Genomic DNA, 19,010 nt, shown 5'->3' on the forward strand with positions numbered 1-19,010 from the left:
TCACCCCGAGTGAGAGGTTCGGGAGGAGCCGCCAGCGCTCTCTGAGCGGCAGGTTGTTCAGTCCCGAGGCTGTCGGCGTCAAGAGACGCGGGCCGTTTCCCACACGGAAAACGCATGCGCTTAGAGCCTCAAACCCCATTTGTCTCCCCAGTGTTTTACTCAATTGAAATTTTCGAATTAAAAGCTTTTGTTGCCCTTTTCCGCCAAGGAGACGGCAAAGCCAGCGGCGGGCGCCTGCTGACACAGCAGAAGCGGGCGGGCGGCCAGGGCCAGGGCCCGGCGGCACCGCCGCGGCACGGGGCCTCCTGCCCCTGAGCAGGTGCCGGAAGAGGTTTATTCGCGGTCAGAAGTCGCTGCCGGCAGCCAGCGGCACGCGGCCGCACCTCTCCGCGGCGGACCGGGAACACCCCCATCTCCCGGCCAAACGGAATTCTCCTCAAGCAAACCCCCCGGGACGGAGACATCCCGCACCAAGAGTGGCCTCCCCGGCGCCCGCGAGGCCGCAGAGGGGCCGGCGGGGCGGCCGACGCAGCCGAGCCGCGCCGCGCCGCGCCCCGCCAGCTCGCCGCCCGCCCGCAGCACCTCCATTTCCAGCCGCGCGGCGCCCCGCGCTGCTTGCCCTGAGCGGGAGGGCAGTGCGCATGCGCGCCCGGGGAACCGTCACCAATGGCGAGGCAACGCGTGCGCGGCGGCGCAGCGGGACATGCGCCGTACGGCCCCGGGTCGCCCCGCTGCGCGGAGTTGCGGCCGCCCGTGCTTGCCGTAGGGTGGGCCGTACCAAGTCCCGCTCCTCGGGCGGGGGGGTGCGGTCCGGTCGGAAAGTGACGGTGCGCCGGGGCCCGTCGGCGCCAGCCCGTCCCGTCGCCGGCGGGGAGAGCCTGGGGGTGGCGAGCCGCGACTTCCAGGGCGGCAGGTGAGAAAGCGGTGCGGCGGCTGGGCGGAGGGCGTGGGGCCGCGCCGCACCCCGCCCCCGGCAGTGGCGGCGCCGGCGGAGGGGCGGGGCGCGAGGGGCGAGCTGCTTGGGTAATGGCAGCGCTGTGAGGACGGAGCGGGGGCAGGGACCGCGGCCGCAGGGCAGGGAGGGAGGCCGGCGGGCGGGCGTCGCTGACTCGGGCCCCTTGCCGCCAGGTAACTCCCCTCGCCCGGCCCGGCCGGGAGCGCCGCCGGGCTGAGGGCCGGGAGCCCTGCGCCCGAGGGGGGAGACGGCGGTCCCCGTCCCCGCGCGCGGTGGGCGGCCGGGCTGGGCCGGGTGCGTATGGGGGCGCGGAGGCCCTGCCCGCCCGCCCGTCCGGGAGCGCCTCCCGGCCCCCTGCCCGCCGCCCCGTGTGGTCGGCCCCATAGGGGTCTGCCACTCCGCCGGGCCCGCCCCGAGCAGCCGCCCCTCGGCGGTGTCCGTGTGGCGGCGCCTCCCCCGCAGAGCGCCGCCGGGGGGGCGCTGGCTGGGCGCCGCCCGGGTCCTGCCCCTTCCCGGCGGCGGGGGTGCGGGGGCGGGGTGGTCGCCTCTCCTCGCTGCGTCCTCTGCCAGTTTCGCTTTTGTTTGGTGGGGAGGGCGGGCGGGGAGCGGACGTCCCCTGTGCGGGACGGGGCCTGCCGGAGGGCGCCGTGGGTAGCGCGGTCCTCCCGCCGCTCCGGGCGGGGCGGGGGCACGGGGGGTGGTGGTAGGCCCCACTGTTTACGTGTTTGACGCGGGTGTTCCTGCCCTTGGCTGTTGCCCCTACCGGTAGCCTGTAATGTTATTTCTCGAGATGCTTAAACAGCTTGGAAATTTGGGGAATGTTTTGACGCTGGCCGAAAACCTACGTTTATTTGTGCGAGCAAATACGTTCTGTATGACAGTGGTATGTTTTAAAGAATGAGGTGAGGGAAGCAACATCTTTTCGTTATCCTCACATGTAGATACGTTTCAACAATATCTGCTTACCTTAGGAATTGTCAGACATGTATGGTTTCCCACCCTCTGGGTAGTGTAAACCCTAAGGTAGATATTCTGCTGGTTTTTACCATGGAGCTTACGGTTTTTACCGTGGAGCTTACTTGCGTGCGCACAAGATGTTCAGTACTCTAAGCTGGTGAGACTGCGCACTGCAGACACTGAAGCATAGCAAACCCCCAAACTCCAGCGTCTTGCAGATAAAGTTATACTGTATTTTTTAACGTGTCTATAAAACAAGTTTAAATTCATATTGACTTGAAAGCTGTAAAAGAATGCCAGATAGCAGTCAGCTCTGTCTTAAGCTATTTAACCCCACAGTACATTTATGAATATATGGATGCGTAAGGAATGAGTCTTTATCTTGGAGGTACCACGTGTGTTTCAGAGAGAGTAACCTATAACATAACACTCAACTAAGTATAACCTCATTACTACAAGAATTTCTTAGGAATCTTAAATTTTTGTGGACTAAGATTATTTTTTCTTAGGGTCCAGCTGAAAATACTCTTGTGTTTTCCAGAATAAGAATAGTATTAGAGCTTTTAGAAAACTAACGCTTTTTTTTTTTTTTTTTTCTTCTGGAAGTGAGCCCTACTGTTGTTTGCTTCTACTGAGGTTCATGTTTCTTTGAAATAGACATCTTTTTGTGTTTTTCAGCTTGCTTTCTTTAATGATTTATTTGTTTTATCAGTTCTCACTGATTTCTGTGTAGTAAGCTGCTGTAGACACACATGGATTGAAGATCTTTTTTATTTCCAAAAGTGATAATAGCCATGTTGCAAATATAACAACTTACATGTTTCTACTGGACTAAAAATATTTATGCACCTCTTGCTGAGCTTAGTTCTTAAAAAAGTTTCCTGTTCATAAAACCTAGAATAATACCACTTCCTCGATTATACTTAGTTGCTACTCTGTTTGTTTATGAAATCAAAGCAAATGTGGGCTGGGTAATACATTGATTACATTCTAAACGGAAACTGTTGTGTTGCAGGTAGAGGAAAACAACCTTCTGCGGTTCCCAAATTCAGAGCAGTTAAGGAGCTTGGTTAGTTAGTCAGGCTGGCGTTTTGCATGCATATGGTGTAAAAGTTACATCTGACTTTTTTTTTTTTCTTAAACTGAGGAAACTATGTATCCTGCAGTTTGAGATGACTAACCTGACTGAGAAAAAATTAAAAGCCAGTAGCAGTTAAGGTAGTAAGCTGGTTGCTAAATAGTCTTTTGGCGTGACATTTGATTCCCTTATAGGGGTGTGCTTGTGCTAAAAGTCTGTCACTAGCTGCTTCTTTTTTCTCCCCTTCTGACCTTGAAAATTCAGGAAGACAGATTTGAGAGTCACTTGTCTGTCTATTTAACATGGAAATAGAAGTATTCTTTCCACTTTTGTTTAGTTTTATGATGTTGTGTTTCTGAGTAAGAACTAGACTTGCTTTGTGCATGGAATGTCACTCATCAGGTGCTTTCTAGATTAGGTGCATAGGATGGTGACAAACAGAAACAAAGAGGAGGCCTTCACAGTTGTGTCTCTCTCAGGACCTCTTTTTTTAAATTACCTTACTTTTTTCCTAGTTTTAGTAATTTAATGTTTTTCTTTCAATAAATCTCTGCCAGTGTTTTTGATATGAAATTACTAACACAGCTTCTGTGTTTTTAAGCCATGTCTTGTTTGAAAGAATTCACTATTTGTCTTGCTGCACAGTGCAATAAGCTGCACAAGCTCTGCATAATGCTCTGTGTTTAGATGTGTTTTCTTTTTGTCATCCTGATCAAAGCTTTTGGGTTTTGTGGCTTTTTTAATATAAGACCAAAAATGTCTCATGAAAGCTTGAGGTGAACATAGGCTTTAGACTGACAGTAGTAATTTCAAATGCTCTGGTAAAACGTTCAGTGTGTTCCTGCCCAAAATTGTCTCAGATACAGCTGAAAACAGTCTGCATAAAAGCAAACAAACAAGAAGTTACAGGAAAGTTGTTTTCTTCGTATGACACTGTTAAATAGGCAGCTTGATAAGGTGATTAACTTAACAGGTCATCATGTTGCAAGATAGATTGGTGTTATGTTATAGGCTATTCATGCAGCGTTCATGTTCCATTCCATAATGGTAAAAATAGGCACTTAGGAGCTTGATTTTGGAGGGTGGGGAAGTGGAGATGGAGCTCTTTGTGTTGCTATATCACAGCGTGCAAGAGTGTACAAAGTTTAAATTGAAAAGTTCGAAGGAAATGTTTGTTGTTTGGTTTTGGGGTTTTGTTACATTATTGTGCGATGTTGTCTGATGTTTAATTTTTCTGCAGGTGAACACTAAAGCCCCACAATGTCTTTGAAACCACGAGTAGTTGACTTTGATGAAACATGGAACAAACTTCTAACAACAATTAAAGCTGTTGTTATGTTGGATTACGTTGAAAGAGCAACATGGAATGATCGCTTCTCGTATCCTTTAAGTGAAAATCTGACTTAACGAGTCTTTGTGATGTGTTTAGCATGGAATAGGCCTGTGTTATGTAACAATTTCAGTGGTCTTGATCAGAAGCCTGTTGTAAGGTTGTATTGCTGTTAAGCCTGTGGGTCATTGGATAGGTTGAAAAGGATGGGAAATTCTGCATGTTTGGTATGTACTATATGGGAAAAGCACCACAGTAATAACAAGTAAACGGGTCTGAGTTTTACTCACTTTTAGTAACTCTAGTACTTAGCTTATGCTGTAGCTGTTCACAAAAGTACATGCATTGAATTTCCCCTATTCTGATAGTGAGTTTTTCTTGTATGCTTAAGTGTGTGTGTGGCAGGGGAAACACGTAAGACAGAGAATGCACATCTTTAAATTTAGGGGAGTAGGGGGTGGTGGGGTTGTTCTGTTTTAAAGATGTCTTCCTCTTCTTTGCACTTCTAAGTGTTCTGACTGCCACCATCATTTCTATAGCAAGGGTTTATAAAAAACTCTTCTTCCTTTCCCTCCGTTGTTACTGCCTCTCTCTTCCTGACAGTTAAGCTATGTTTAAAAATAATTACTCTTTCTAGCTGTGATCATACAGTCGTGCTGTTCAAGTCACAGCTGTACATATATTGTTGTAGTGAAAGGTTTGCATTTTTACATGTGAAATGGACTTGTAATTTTTTACAAGGTTTAAGTTTCAGTGAACTTCTTTTAAAGAACCGTAACTGTTCTAACCAGTTATACTGTGCCTTGTATCTATGCATTCTTTAGCCATTACAGTGTGGTGAGTAATTAGAGAATTTTAGGAGACTTTGCAGCTGTTCCGCAGCAAATTTGACTGAGTTTGGTTTCATTACAGGGGGAAGAATGGTTTCGACTTATTTACTGATTTAATTCTTCTGGGTGAAAAAAGAAGCTCCTGAGAGGATTCTTATACATAGATTTTTACAACATAAGCTTATTCTGTGTGCAGGAGCTAGACTCTAAAGTCTCTTCTCTTTCTGAATGTGTTACCATTTCTCAGAGTTGCTTTCCCATGTGCCTGTGTGCATGTGTGTAAATCCATAACTGAAAAATCTAGTTGCTCATAGCCCTTGTGGAGCCTGGTTCTATGGTGCAATAATCTTTAAGGAGCTCTTTCATTTTAAAACTTTGTAATTAGTTTCTAGGGTCATGCCTCCTCACCTTGTCTTGGAGTCAAGTTCAAATGACTCCAAAATTTACAGAATTTTTTGAATTAATTAGTTGTGCATTTATGTGCTTATAATTGTGCTGTAGTCATTCTTCTAAGCAGTTTTTGAGAACTGTGTATTTCAGTCTTCAACAAGTGGTTAACTTCTGTAGCTTAAAGCTCTAAACATGTAAACAAGGGCACCTAAAATAGATTTAAATCTAAAATAATAGTTGAATGAGATGTTGGATTGATTCCTTGTCACACTGTTTCACGTAGAACTTGTTATGTGGAGGCCTTGTACACAAGTCTGATGCTGATACTCCTTTTGGAAGTTACTCCAGTTGATTGAACATGAGAAAGGGAACGCTTATGAATAGCAAACTCAAGAAACAGTCTTGGAAGAATCATTTGGCATGTAATTCTAAAGACTTTACTTACTATCATCTCTTAATTATGTTCCTTGGAAAGTGACACTATTAGTGCCTAATTTGGCACAGGCAAGAGCCTTTTGGCTGGATCTCTGTGGCTGACCAGCCTGAGGAGCTTGTGTGACTTGTAACTTCTATCTTAAATGTTGATTGTTTAGTACTTCTGCTGCCTTTAACCAAACTCTGTGTTTTAGCACAAACTGTTCACTCAGTATTCAACAACTTGGTGAAACTGGTGCTTCTATACAATGGTGCAAAAGCTTTTTCCAGGTTTTAAGTATATAAAGAAAATTAGTGTATTAGTAATTAGTAATTAGTGTATTAGTATTAGTGATATATTTAGGAAGATGTGGCATTTAAAAAATATATCTTCTTATTCTTTGTTAACTTTTCATTCTGTTTAAAAGCAATTTGAGTAATCTGTTTCTAACCATCTACAAGGATTTTAAAGGAAATATATTAACTCTTTTTCTTGCTGCTTGATAAGTGCAATAAAAAGGTGACAAATGATTTGAACTATATGTTAATGAAATTCATATGGGTTATTTCATTGATTGTAGTACCACCTGATCTTTGTAGTCTCTGTAGTTGAAACAGTGATGTGGAAACATAAGATGCAGCAAGAATCATTATTCAGTCTGCAGCAGTGTATTCTAAGAAAAGCAAACGTTTCTTGTGCTGCTTGAGGCAGCTGAGATCAAATGGTGTCTGCAGACTAATAGTATTTTAGGGGAGAGAGGCTTGTACCATGCATATTCCACTTTTAGAAGCAGATTTTGCCTCACTGCTTCCCCAGAACCTGTCTTGAATATAGCGTGTTCTTTGTAACTCTGATTGTAGTTTTATTGTTAAACATAGCTTATCTTTAATACAGCTTATATCTTGAACTTGAAATGCTAGAATGGCAATGAGATGGGATCTCAACTGTATAAGAGTTAAAATCTTCTGGAAAAGATCACTTGAAAGACCATATGTCACTTTATTTAAACTGTGAGTCATCTTGACACCTTTGACCTTCAGATTTCCTTTGAGGTTCTCTGTAGAGAGAAGTTTCTCTGGAGTTGTTTCGTTGTCTGGTAAATGAGTGACAGTTGTGTCTCTATTTGAGATATTATTTACAATAATTTATTTATAATGAATGCTTTTTAAACTTTTTAGACTCTGCTTCTAGCTGTTCGGTAGGCTACAGAGTGCTCTTTAAGTTAAGAGGCTGGTCAAGCTTGATTAGAGAGTGGTAGTTCATCTGTACTTTAATAACTATCTTTTGGCAATAGAACTTTTTTGAACGAGTTGAACATCAGGATCTTCCTGTTGTTGTCTTGGGTTTTCCACCAAGCAAATAATAGGATGAACAGTAACCGCGGAGGACTGTAGTTGTACTGCAGACATTTTATTTTAAAAGTATGCAACATGGCTACCTGCTTTTTCCCATTTTTCTGTATGTTTGTTCTCCCTCCTCTAATCCCCCATTGTACAAGGATCCTATGATGAACCGGATACTTATGAACATGTATCTTCAACATAAGATCCAACCTGAAGAGAAGGAAGAGTATATGAAGTTCATATGATCGTGGTTCTTTCTGACTGTGAGTCTTAGTGCTCTATGAATTTTGATTCTGTTACAGAGGAAGACCAGCAATCACAGAAACTCTCCAAAAGCTCTACTTTGGTCTTCTAGAGAAGATCTATTCAAAACCTTCTGTTAATATATGTTCTTAACTAGATGCTTTTTTAACCCTGAGGACAATGTTTGTGAGCTTTTATGGCCTTGGATACCATATTTTCTTGTTGATGGTAGTTTGTTGTTGTTTTTTTTTCTTGGTTTGGAATTGCTTCAGTTTCCCATTGCTGGGTAATGTCCTGCAAAGACCAGCTACTGAAGCAGTCAAATTGCACAAGGCTTTTGATGTGCTTGTGCTTAACATAGAGTGAAGGCCCCTAAGCAGCAGTTTGACTTCAGCTTCTTTTGACCTTTCTCACCCCGTAAAACCACATGCAGAGCTGGAGGGAGATATGGCTTTCACCATTAAAGATAAATTATTGAACAGTAAAGGCTTCTTCCTGATCTTTTAAGGGACAGCACAGAAAAAATGTGCTTTACATTTTTGGAGTAAAATACCAGTGATGATTAATGATTCATCTCCCCCCAAAGGCATTTTTTGTTGTTGTTGAGAGATTCACAACGTTTTGAACTACACTTAAATTTGGATTCTGGACTAAAAGATACACTTAATGAATGAGCTAGTACAAATTGAGCAAGCATGTGAACTTTCTGTAGCAAAGCTACTCCCTAATGTGTTTGAGGCTTATGACAGCTCTTTTTTGTAGAAATCCAGAGATACTTAGTATCCAGCAAGTAGAAGCTGGTGTACAGGAAAACACGCGAGGTGCCTGTGGAAGTACTTGTGTGATTAAGCTGTTAGTTTAGTTGCAGGAGGTACGCAAATGGAGGGTCATATGTCAAGGAAGAATACTGGATTCAGCTTTCATTTGCAAGAAAGTTTGACTGTTCTCTAGAATAAGGAAAGGCATGTTTGGAAGATGTGCATTTTCATGAAGGAATACAGATACTATTTTCATTCTTATATAGGTTTATTACAAGTAAAAAACTTGTAAACAACAGTAATCGTCATCTGGACTCCTAACTGAAGCCTAGGGCACAGAGGCTGGATAAGTTCAGAGATACTTGTTGGCTGGTTTCGTCAGATAAGTTGCCATTATTGTTTTATTTTCTTGTTCTGTTCTGGTGAAGTTAGAGGCCTGTTGCCTCTACCTTCAAGATAAGTAGTTCTTGTAGCAGAGATCTGTAACAGTTTTGGTGATTCAGATAGTGTAGTTGTGGATCTAAAGAAAAATGTCATGTCCCCTTTGCTTGTGAGTAGCTTAAAGATTTCTAATTCTGGAATTTACTTTCTCAGAAATACCTTACTTGCATAGTAAAGAAGTTTGTGATCTGGATGATATTGAGGATGCATTCGACTACTGACTGTCCTTAGACTAACAAAATTTGTTTGGGGAGGGGGGAGGAATGTGTAAAAGAAAAAAAAACAAACAACAAAAAAAACCCCTACCAAACAAACAAACCCCACAACAAAAAAGCCCCACACCAACCAAACACAAACAAAAAAACAACCAAAACCCAAACACCACCCCCCTCATTTGTTTGTTACAATCTAAGAAAGCCTTTCATTCTTCACTGCTAATTTAATAGTTTATTTTGATTTTTTTATGGGTCATAACTTTGTCAGTAGGTGTAATGTAGTCCTACCTACTGTTACAAAGCAGTGAATATTGCCTGTTTAGTTTCTTGGGGTTTCCCTTTAATGCTTCTTGCCATTGCAAGGGGAATTCTGTTGAAGATTATCTATATGAATGTACAGCTGTACTCAAGATTAGACCCTGATTAGGCTCTCCGGGATTCCAGTTGACAAGTAAAGGCTTTTTTCCATTTAGTTGTCCTGTATGAGTATCTTCTCTGGTTTTAGTAGTACTTCTATATAAAAACCGAAACATACATTTGGGAAAAACTGTGATGAGAGTTTAATGCTGTTCTGTAGACTAAGCAGGTGACTTATCAATTGTCCTTATGTCTTCTACCTCCTTTTACACAGACGTGTTTTTTTTTTAGGTAGCCTAGAGGAAAGCAAATTGCTTGTCTTCTCATAGTTAAAGAACTTACCTTGACAAGTAATCTATACTAAGTCATTATTTTGAGGCCTTTTGTAAAACCAGCCATGTTAGGCTTAGTGGATAAGCATGATGTTTTGAAGTATTCTTTGCTGAACTAGTTCATTTCCCACAGTTGTTCACCTGAAGCTTGACTTAATCCTTGCGTGGTTTTTCTGAAAGCGAAGTTCTGACTTTGTCAGGAAAAGAATTTATGATTATCAAGTGGCTTTTTTAAAACTTGATATAAACCTTACAAACCAAAGGTGAATGTCTGCAAGATAATTGAGGGAGAAACCACCTTAAAGGGTTTAACTGTTTGCTGCTGCACATTTAAGTGAGCCAGTATAACTGTTTTGTGTGACTGCGATCTAAACAGGATTACTGAAATGATAATAACGGTTAAAAAGAAAACAAAACTTTTGAATCCACAGTACTATTGTGATGACTTAATTTCCCATGCCTCGCAAAATTGTTTTACCTGTGGAGCTGGGAGGAATATGCAGTAACAGTAAATTGTTTTAGTCTTGAGGGGGAAAACTAGAAGTTAACTTCACTTCGTGTTTGCTCTGCTCCATACTTGGCTAATCACATTCTTAACTTAATTAGTGCTTCTTTCTGTTATCCAAAGAGGGTCTCAATTTCACATTGGCTGCAGATACAGAGGAAGAATTTTGGATGAAAACTGATTTTTCATTTTGAGATAATCGTATATTATTCATAGATGGCAAATTAGTAGCAGAAGCCGGCGCTACCAGAAGTTCCAGGATCTTACCTCTGACTTCCCTCACATTTCACTATTTGAAATTTATTATTGATGCTGAAAAGTTAGATTCTTAACAGATGAGGACTTAACACTAATTTCAGAAAATGATCCATTTTATCTTATGTGCTTGACTGTAAAAAAAAAAGAAAAAAATCTAAAGTGCATGTGTGGGAGAAAAAAAGGTTCTGTAAATCTTAAATTTTGTTGATAACATTTCACACTTTAAGCAGATCAGACCTTGACTCTGAGTCCAGAGACATTTATGCTTTGTGTGTGGCCTATCCTGAACCTCTTGGAGAGAGACTTTATACTGAGACTAAAATATTTTTGGAAAATCATGTACGCCATTTGCACAAGGTAAGCTATACAGTTACTTATGTACATGTAGGTATTGCTTGTCCTTTTTTTTTTTTTTTTTTTACTTTAAGGAGGGATTTTGTTTGCTTTGTATGTACGAATGTATGTAGATTTTATGAGACTAAATCACAGATGACAGTGTTCCAGAGACAGAATACATGTATCTGTATATCTGATATATGCAAGACATACATCACACAGCACAATGTAAACAGATACATAGATATCTGTCTACATGCAACACAAAAGAAAGAACTTTCTTTTTAAGCCAACAATTATGGTTTATATAAAATGTTCAGTTGGCTTGAAAAGTGGACTCTTGACTTTCTGTTGAGTGCTTATAGTCAAACAAGTTACAGAAATGTCTTTGTTTGCCAAATGTGCTATAGTTTGTCATTAGCTTTCTGTTACAAAGTAAAAGTGTCTGCTCTAGTGTCTTGGAAATTGATCGTGTATACTCTACTAAAGAAAACTTCGGAAATATGTGGGAAATGAAATAATAAAAATGCTTGGGAGGGGAGGAAGTAATGACGAATTATTTATATGACAAATAACAGTACCTGTATGCCTATATAGCTGTGAATTAATTTCTGTCTCATCAGCTAAGACACCTAATTTCAGGAAAATCATGATTCATTGTGTTGAATATGTGGGATGAATGAGCCATGTCTCCTTCTATTTCAGTAAAAAGAAAAGTAGATTTAAATAAGATGTCCACCTGTCCTTGCTGTGTGTGTAGGTAATGAGGGATTGCAAATTGTGGGTGGTACTGCTCAGTAGCTTGATGCCATTCTTTGAGCTTAGGTCCCTGTGTGTTTGACAAGACAGGCTGGCTATCTTAATGGGTAGTTCCACTGGCTGCAGAGAGGAGATACTGCTGATGCTTTGGTGGACTAAATCAGTTCACTAAACTGGCAGGCAATTTGGCCAGAAAAGTTCATCCTCATTTATTTAGTAAGCTGAGTGAGCTCACTTAAGATACGGGCAGGTGCCAGCACAGTAGCAGCTGTGGGAAATAGCAGAAAGCATACATCCATTTTTTAAATTGGCTGTCCACCATTTGTCTTTGAAATCATGTGGAAAACCTTCACAGAATTCATACTGCAGAGGAAAGCACTCTCAATTCTGTTTTGTCTTCTGCCTTTCCTATTTTACATTATTCTTCCATAGGCTTCTTTGCTGCTTGAGCCAGAGTTTACATGCTGTAGAGAGGATTATAGTTGAATTCCTAGGATCTCATGCTCCTTCACAAATCATATTAATTTCTTTAAATTGTTGAACTTATTCCTTTGAAGTATGAATATATTGGAGAAGTTCAGTGCATCAGCAACTTCTTAGATGATAATTTGCTATAATTCCAAATGATTTGGGCCTAGATTTAGAGAACTTAAGACATGTTTAAGTTTGCCTATATCTGCATTTTGTTAAACTTATTTTATTCCAGGATTCCTGGTAAGTATAAGAGTTTGTCTAACCAGTAGGGCATACTGAATTTAAGCAGTTATAGTTAGGCAACTCCTCCAGTGTGCGTGTGGCTGCATGAATTTAAACGAGTCTGTGTCAGTGAGGGAATAGTTACGTGAGTTATCCCACCAGTATGATATGAGAATATGAACCGTGTTTATTCAAGCAAGTACTTCTGTAAAAACGAATATAAAATAATACATTATAGAGATTATTCTTTTTAAATGCAAAATGAAACAACTTCAGGTGTTGTAGCTGGCTTACCAAAACTTTATGGTGTGAAGATTTGTTAGTTTTCTGGTCATTGCGACAATGTAATTTTTAAACCAGTTAAAGCCTAGGTGTAGTCTTAATTTTAAATCTCTGATTGTTATTCCAAAATTATAATCCTGTTATAACTTTCTCTGTGTGTATGCTATGTTCATGCTAATTGTGGTGGTGTGTGTGTGTGTCTTCACAGAGAGTTCTGGAAGCTGAAGAACAGGTACTAGTTATGTATCACAGATACTGGGAAGAGTATAGCAAAGGGGCAGACTATATGGACTGTTTATACAGGTAAGCTTTTGCAAATGAGTTGTTAAACTTCTGAAATTATTAGTGATCTGCAGCTTAAGTCTAAGAATGTTGCTTGAAGAGATCAGTGGCTGAATATGCCCCAGGTCACTTTTGGAGAGAACATAGTTATGGTAGCAGAACATGAGAAAAAGGAGTAATGCTCCAACAGGTTTTTCTATGCAGTGCTTCCTTGCCACTGAAGTAATTATCTAAGATGATTCCCATTATTCTTTCATTGCTAACATATTCTGCCTCTGATTCTGAAGTTGCAGTGTCAAATATGTTGGTGCTTATCAACCCTGCAGTGAAGTAGCTCATAATCCTAGGTCGTCTTCTGCAAGGATGCAATTGTACCGAAGTGTCTAGTTGAACCAGCACGGTTTGTTTCAAAGCTTAGCTACCTACCTTGACCAAAACACAGCTCTCCCTTCTAGAAGAGCTTTTCAGACAGGGCTCTGTGCTGAGTCCTTTCTTTTCAAATGACTGTTTGACCTGCAGGTATTGGAAAGAGAGTGAAAATTTCTCCTCGTTTTTTTTTTTTTTTTTTTAGAATTTTAGAAACTAATGGACTGCATACAGGCAATGAATTTACATTTTTTTTCAGTAGGTTGCAGCCAAGTCAACAAACAAAACCACAACTAACCCCTGTTATTTTGTACTTCTACAGTTTTCTGAATTGCAAGTGTGTTTCATTGCTACTAGTGATATCTTAAGCTTATAAGACTCACCCATTCATGAGTTGCTAGAATTATAACTATATTGAGATGGCTTTGGATTTAATAAGACTTGGATTTTAATTCCGCTCTGACTGTAGGTTGAACATTCCAGTGTCCGTTATGCATGTGATACCTGGGAGGTAAATATAAGTTAGGAGGCGCTGTTAATGTTGTACTTATTGATGGCACGATTTGAGGAGTTACAGAGCGCTTCGAGATCTTTACTGTTACGTTAGGATAATTCTGTGATCTTGCAGAATCTATGAAGTTATCACTAGCAGACTGGGAAGAAATGTGACAGAGTCCATCCTGGACTTGCAAATTTTAGTTCCAGAATGTGTCACTGGAGAGTTGATACAGGGGTTTGGAAAAAAACCCCACCTATTTCATGTGTATGAATCTCACTGATTCTGCTTTGTATAATGTTTTTTCTGAGTGCTTGAGTGCTTCTGGTCCTAAACCAACAGATTAAAATACGTCTCCAGCAGTGTGAACCTGATTGTTTTATTTTTAAACTGGCTAGAGAATTTTTTCCAGACAGTTATTATGCACAGGAACCAACCTGTACACGTATTTAAGCTCAGTAGAGTGGTATTCATATATCAGTGAAGCCAAGTTCTTAGATGCTGAGGTTATTTATTTCATGCCAGCTCTGTCTATTGTAACTCTTTTTCCTGCTTTGCATATGATGTTTTGGTCCAGAAAATGTACTACTTAGGTATTTTGTTGGAAATAATTTTATTTCTAAGTTATGTCTTCTTTGTGTTGAAATTCTGAGTTTTGTCATATACTAGCTTTTAAAAGTCTCTAAAGGGTGTGACTTCGTGAAAGTATGATTTTTCTCTTCAATAATAAAACGTACATTGTAATGGGAACTAAAAGATGCTCTCGTATGAAGGCAAGAAGTAATTCAGTGCTTGATTAGTAGAGTCATAATGACTTTCATGTGTTGGAAACACTTCGTTAAGTGTTATGTCACTTTTATTTTTTTGGGAGAATGTTTCGGGGTGAAAATACTTCTGAAGACCATAACAAGATATTCTGGTTTTTATAAAGCAGTTGGAATTCTTTCTTACTTGCTCACCTGCTTCCAAAAAAGTACCATAAATTAGCTGAATCTGTTGTATCCCATGATCTAATTTGTATAATTCTTCTAGCAGTGAAAACTGATTAGTCTTTATAGCTAGTAATCATAATGTTATTTTTAAATAGATTCCTTTAAAATTTAAATAGCCTTGCATCTCTGTTTCTTAATCCTTCTACCCTGATAGATATTGAAATACTACTAAATTGTAAGATGCTTTACTTTTGAGCAAAATTTATAAAATACAAAACCAATCATGTGACTGGCAATACAGTCAAACATTTCCTTTGGTGTTGGTTTTATTTTGTTTGGTTGTTTTTTTTTTTTCACCCAACCCTCTGGGTGCATTTTGCTGGGAAAACAAATATGGATTCAGTTCGAAAACTAATCCCATACATGGGACTAAACCAAGGTGATAAAACTGATGGAATAAGGGACACTTGATGTTAAATAAACAACTTCAGTTGTTTTTGTTAGTTCTGATGATAGACATGGTAGATAAAAACAATGCTGGACATTGGGACTTATCAATGTCTTGATGCTGTAACAGTAATCATACTTGTAAAAAATATGTTTTGTGTAACTGGAGGGTTTTCTTATCCAGCAAATTAAAATTAATTTAAATTATTATTTTTTTTAAAACAGCTGAAGTTTTTAAATCTGTTCATAATAAAATTCTGAAAACTAAACACACATAGTACAGCTCTTGCTTTGTTCCATTTTGTTGTGTTTTTTTAAATACCCGTAATAATACTAGCGTATTAAGGTACAGTGATTTTTAGTTTTTTAGGCTAATTCTAGTTCTTTTTCTACTTTTACGTAAGACGTCTTCCTTCCTTTCCAGGATTAAATGTCAGCCAGTTTTGTCATGATAAGAGTTAATTTGTATTCTAATTCTGAACATAGTATCACAGTAACCTGTAACACAATTCAAACTGATATTAGTTCCAGTCCCCTTCTCATTTTTTAAGCATTAAGAAGCTGCTGCTCTTGATCTTGCTTACTAATTTTGTAACTTAATAAATATGGGGAAGATTTAAACAAGAAATCCCATCAACGTTTGAAACCTAACGCTAATGACATTTTTCTGTTGAAACTTTTTCAACCGAAGGAACTGCCTTCATTTTAGGCTCTAGCATTTGGTAGCCTTGAGATGTTCACTTCCACATCAGATATTTATTTTTGGTCTCATCATTTGATACAGCTGTTGTATTCTTAAAATTTTAGTATCTGCAGTGCTTTGTCATAATGAAATGGTTTTCATTTATTAGTTAATCCTCAAGTTGTGGTAGATAACTTTAACCCTGTTTATAGATCTGTAAACCAGTGAATACTTCGTCTATGTTTAGGAGTGAATCAGAACAGATACTGGATTATGAAAATTTCCAGTGCTGAGCACTTGTATGTGTACACTACTAGACATGTTAAAGCATTCTGCTTGTATAAAGTACAGTGATCCTGCTGCTTTTCGTGTAGCTCTTATGAAGTCACCCTTACATGCTTTCATTGAAACATTTAAAAAATCGATGTGAACGAACCTCTGAAGGTCATCCCTTCAACCTTATGCTCAGAGTAGAGCTAGCTTCAAAGTTAAACCAGATTGCTTAAGGTTTTGTTGAGTCAAACTCTGAGCTCCTTCAAGGGTGGAGGTTTTCCCACCTTTATGAACAGCCTGGTTTAGTGCTTGATTACTCTCAGTCTGAAAAATTTTGTGTATTTTGAATTTGTTGTTCTGCAACTTGTCTCTATTGCTTCTTAGTTTTTCTCTGTGCTCCTCTGAGAAGAGTTTATCTTCATCTTATGGTATGTCTCATGCTCTGCACCCTAGCTATTTCAGTGGGCTTTCTCTGGACTCTCTTCCATTTGTCCAGATCTGTTGTAGTTGGGTGTTCAAAGCTGGTTATAATATTCCAGATGTGTTCTCACAAGTGCTGAGGGAACAATCACCTCCCTCAACTTGCTGGTGTGCTCTTGCTAATGCAGCCAAGGAGGTGGTTGGTTGACTGTTGGCTCTGCAAGACAAACTGCTAAGTTAGTATCCACCCATGAGGAATGCTGTTCGTAACTGTTCCCAGGATAGATTTAGCATTACTGGCCCTACAAATACATACGGAAATTATTGAAAACATTACTACAATTGCTAACTCCTGTTATACAGTAATGTACTCATTTATAGCTTTGTCATGTATGTGTTTTTGTAGATTGCAAAGCAATGTAGTTTTTTGCAAGTGGTACATTGAAGAAAATCTTAAAAACCAAACTGAATGCTTCTACAAACTGTAATAATTAGTCCTAGCTAATTCAATACCTTTTTTAATCATCTTCTATACATCAGAAGGGTGAATGATACTGCCAGTTAGGTCCTTTATCCATTTCTCTGTCCACGAGCACTTGCAGCGGCCTGTGAAAATGTTAGCAGGGTTCTCTCGGTGCAAATTTCTGAAAGCCATTTCCTCAGCACTTGATCAGGTTTATTCCTGTATACTGTTCTGCTAGACTCGCGTGCCATTCTGGAGATCGGTACAGCAGTCCGGCTATGTGTGTAGGAGGGGAGCAGGGAGAGGAGCTGGGGGAAGAAGTGATTTCTCAAAAGTTTCTTCTTTATCTGTGGAGAACTTTCAGAGGAGGAAAAAAATCTGAATAGGAGGGTATCTACCCTTTTTGCTTAAAAAAATATATTTCTAGAAATACATATAATCATGTGTTGTTTTGTGGTGTCCTATCATGGATGGATAAAGCCTTGAAGGAGGAAATTCTTTTGGCTTTATAATGGAGAATATAAGTCAGCTCCTGGATATTTTCTTGAGACAGGTATGCTTTTAGGTTTATTACATTCAAGTTAAATTTCACAATGTCTATTTTGCTGACACTAATATTGGTTTCTTATCCAGGAGTGTGTAATTCAAACTGCTAAAACCAGATAAAACATTAAAAGAAAAAAATACACATCTAATCCTTCTGACAAGGCTTTGCAAAGTCTCTCCTCCCAAGGACATTGTGTGCTGTTGAGATTTGGAAACATTGATTTGGGAATGTGGTCAGTGTATCTAGAATAGTAATCTGTGGTTAGAGTATTGTCCTTGGTTGATCTAAAAGTACCAAATACATGAAAATTGCCAGGTAACTTGTCCCAATAATTAGCTACTCTTCTAATTGTTAAATTAGGTTTTGCATGTAATTTTTTCCTAAATTCCTAGTAAAAGAACTTTAACCTTTTATTTTGCTCAATTATCAAGTCTTTTATATCTGAAAAAATTTGCTCACAAAAATATTAATGTACCAGACATTTTCCTGATATTGTTAATTTAGATGGAACACTGTCTTTCAGTATTCCACTGTAAAGTAGGTGTTTGTTTTGAGTGAGTCCTGTAACACTCTTTTAAATTCCAGATTTCTGAACTTTCTGGAGTGGAAGCTTGGTGGCTGTATTTTGAGGTTTGGCTACCAAAAGGTATATTGTTTTGCTAATACCATGAAAGGCGACAAATCTCAGTTTTCTCATCTTGTTTGCCATTTTCCTCATCAAATAGTAAAGCATAAGCCTGCACAGGTGTGCTCTCAAGTAAGTAGGCCTGAGCTGTGTGATCAGGTATTTCAAATTTTCACCTGAAAGTTTTTATCTCAATAGTAGCAAGAATCTCTGGGTATCTTCTGGTATTACCAATTCATGCCCACAGTAAGTTACAGATGAACCTTATGGGTTGTCTTCCAAAAGTAAGAATACAGATGAAGTATTTGAAGTGGTTATTCAAGGTGAAAAATGGTTTATGACTTCAGTGGAGAAGTTGATTTGAGATGTACTGTTTGCATATCCTTTGCAGTTATTTGCTTGTGCTTGCACTTGGTTCTGGAAGGTCATGGTAAAAGTAGGGCAAGGGAGTGGAAACGTGGGCAAATTGGTTTTGAGGCAGAGGGTGGTGATGCTCTTGCCACGAGTGGTTCTGCCTGCTTGCTTCTTGCCACCCCCTTTTTGCTTGAATCATACAGGTCTTACAGGAGTATCTGATCTAGGTTAAGCTTGTTTATTTACTTGTGACTACGTTAGTTTTACGATGGATCAGTTGCCTGATCTGAATTTGTCGAGAAGGCATGTGCTGATGGAAGAGAGAGGCTGTGAATGAGGAGAGCATAGGGCTTTCCTTTTTAGCAAGCTTGACAAGAAAAAACAGAATGGCAGCTGCTGGCTTTGTTCACATTGAGGGGGAGGCAGGAAATACCATGAAGGAGCATACCTGCTTAAGGCTTGTGTTCAAGTATTCTGGATCCACACAAGTTTATATGAAATGGTTGGCCTGTAGCCTTCTACACAGGCTTGCATTTACAATTATGATAGTTGTTGAATGGTAGCAGGGCAGTTTACCATACTCTGTAAGACTGGAGTCTGAAAGTAGGTTGGGACACTGTATTCCAGTTATTCACCACTGCAG

The 19,010-nt window shown here is 40.1% G+C and overlaps 1 protein-coding gene across 1 annotated transcript in view; it reads left to right on the forward strand.

The window, feature by feature from the left end:
• The first annotated feature begins 1,092 nt into the window (after window positions 1–1,092).
• Window positions 1,093–19,010, forward strand: part of CUL2 (cullin 2) — a 53,191-nt gene continuing 35,273 nt past the window's right edge. The window contains 4 exon segments of the mRNA XM_086614481.1: window positions 1,093–1,128; window positions 4,231–4,369; window positions 10,662–10,764; window positions 12,689–12,783. Of these exon segments, the coding sequence (XP_086470607.1) occupies window positions 4,251–4,369; window positions 10,662–10,764; window positions 12,689–12,783 (317 nt within the window). The 5' untranslated portion in view covers window positions 1,093–1,128; window positions 4,231–4,250.

This window comes from Tauraco erythrolophus, chromosome 7 (assembly GCF_009769465.1).
Source record: "Tauraco erythrolophus isolate bTauEry1 chromosome 7, bTauEry1.pri, whole genome shotgun sequence".
NCBI lineage: Eukaryota > Metazoa > Chordata > Aves > Musophagiformes > Musophagidae > Tauraco > Tauraco erythrolophus.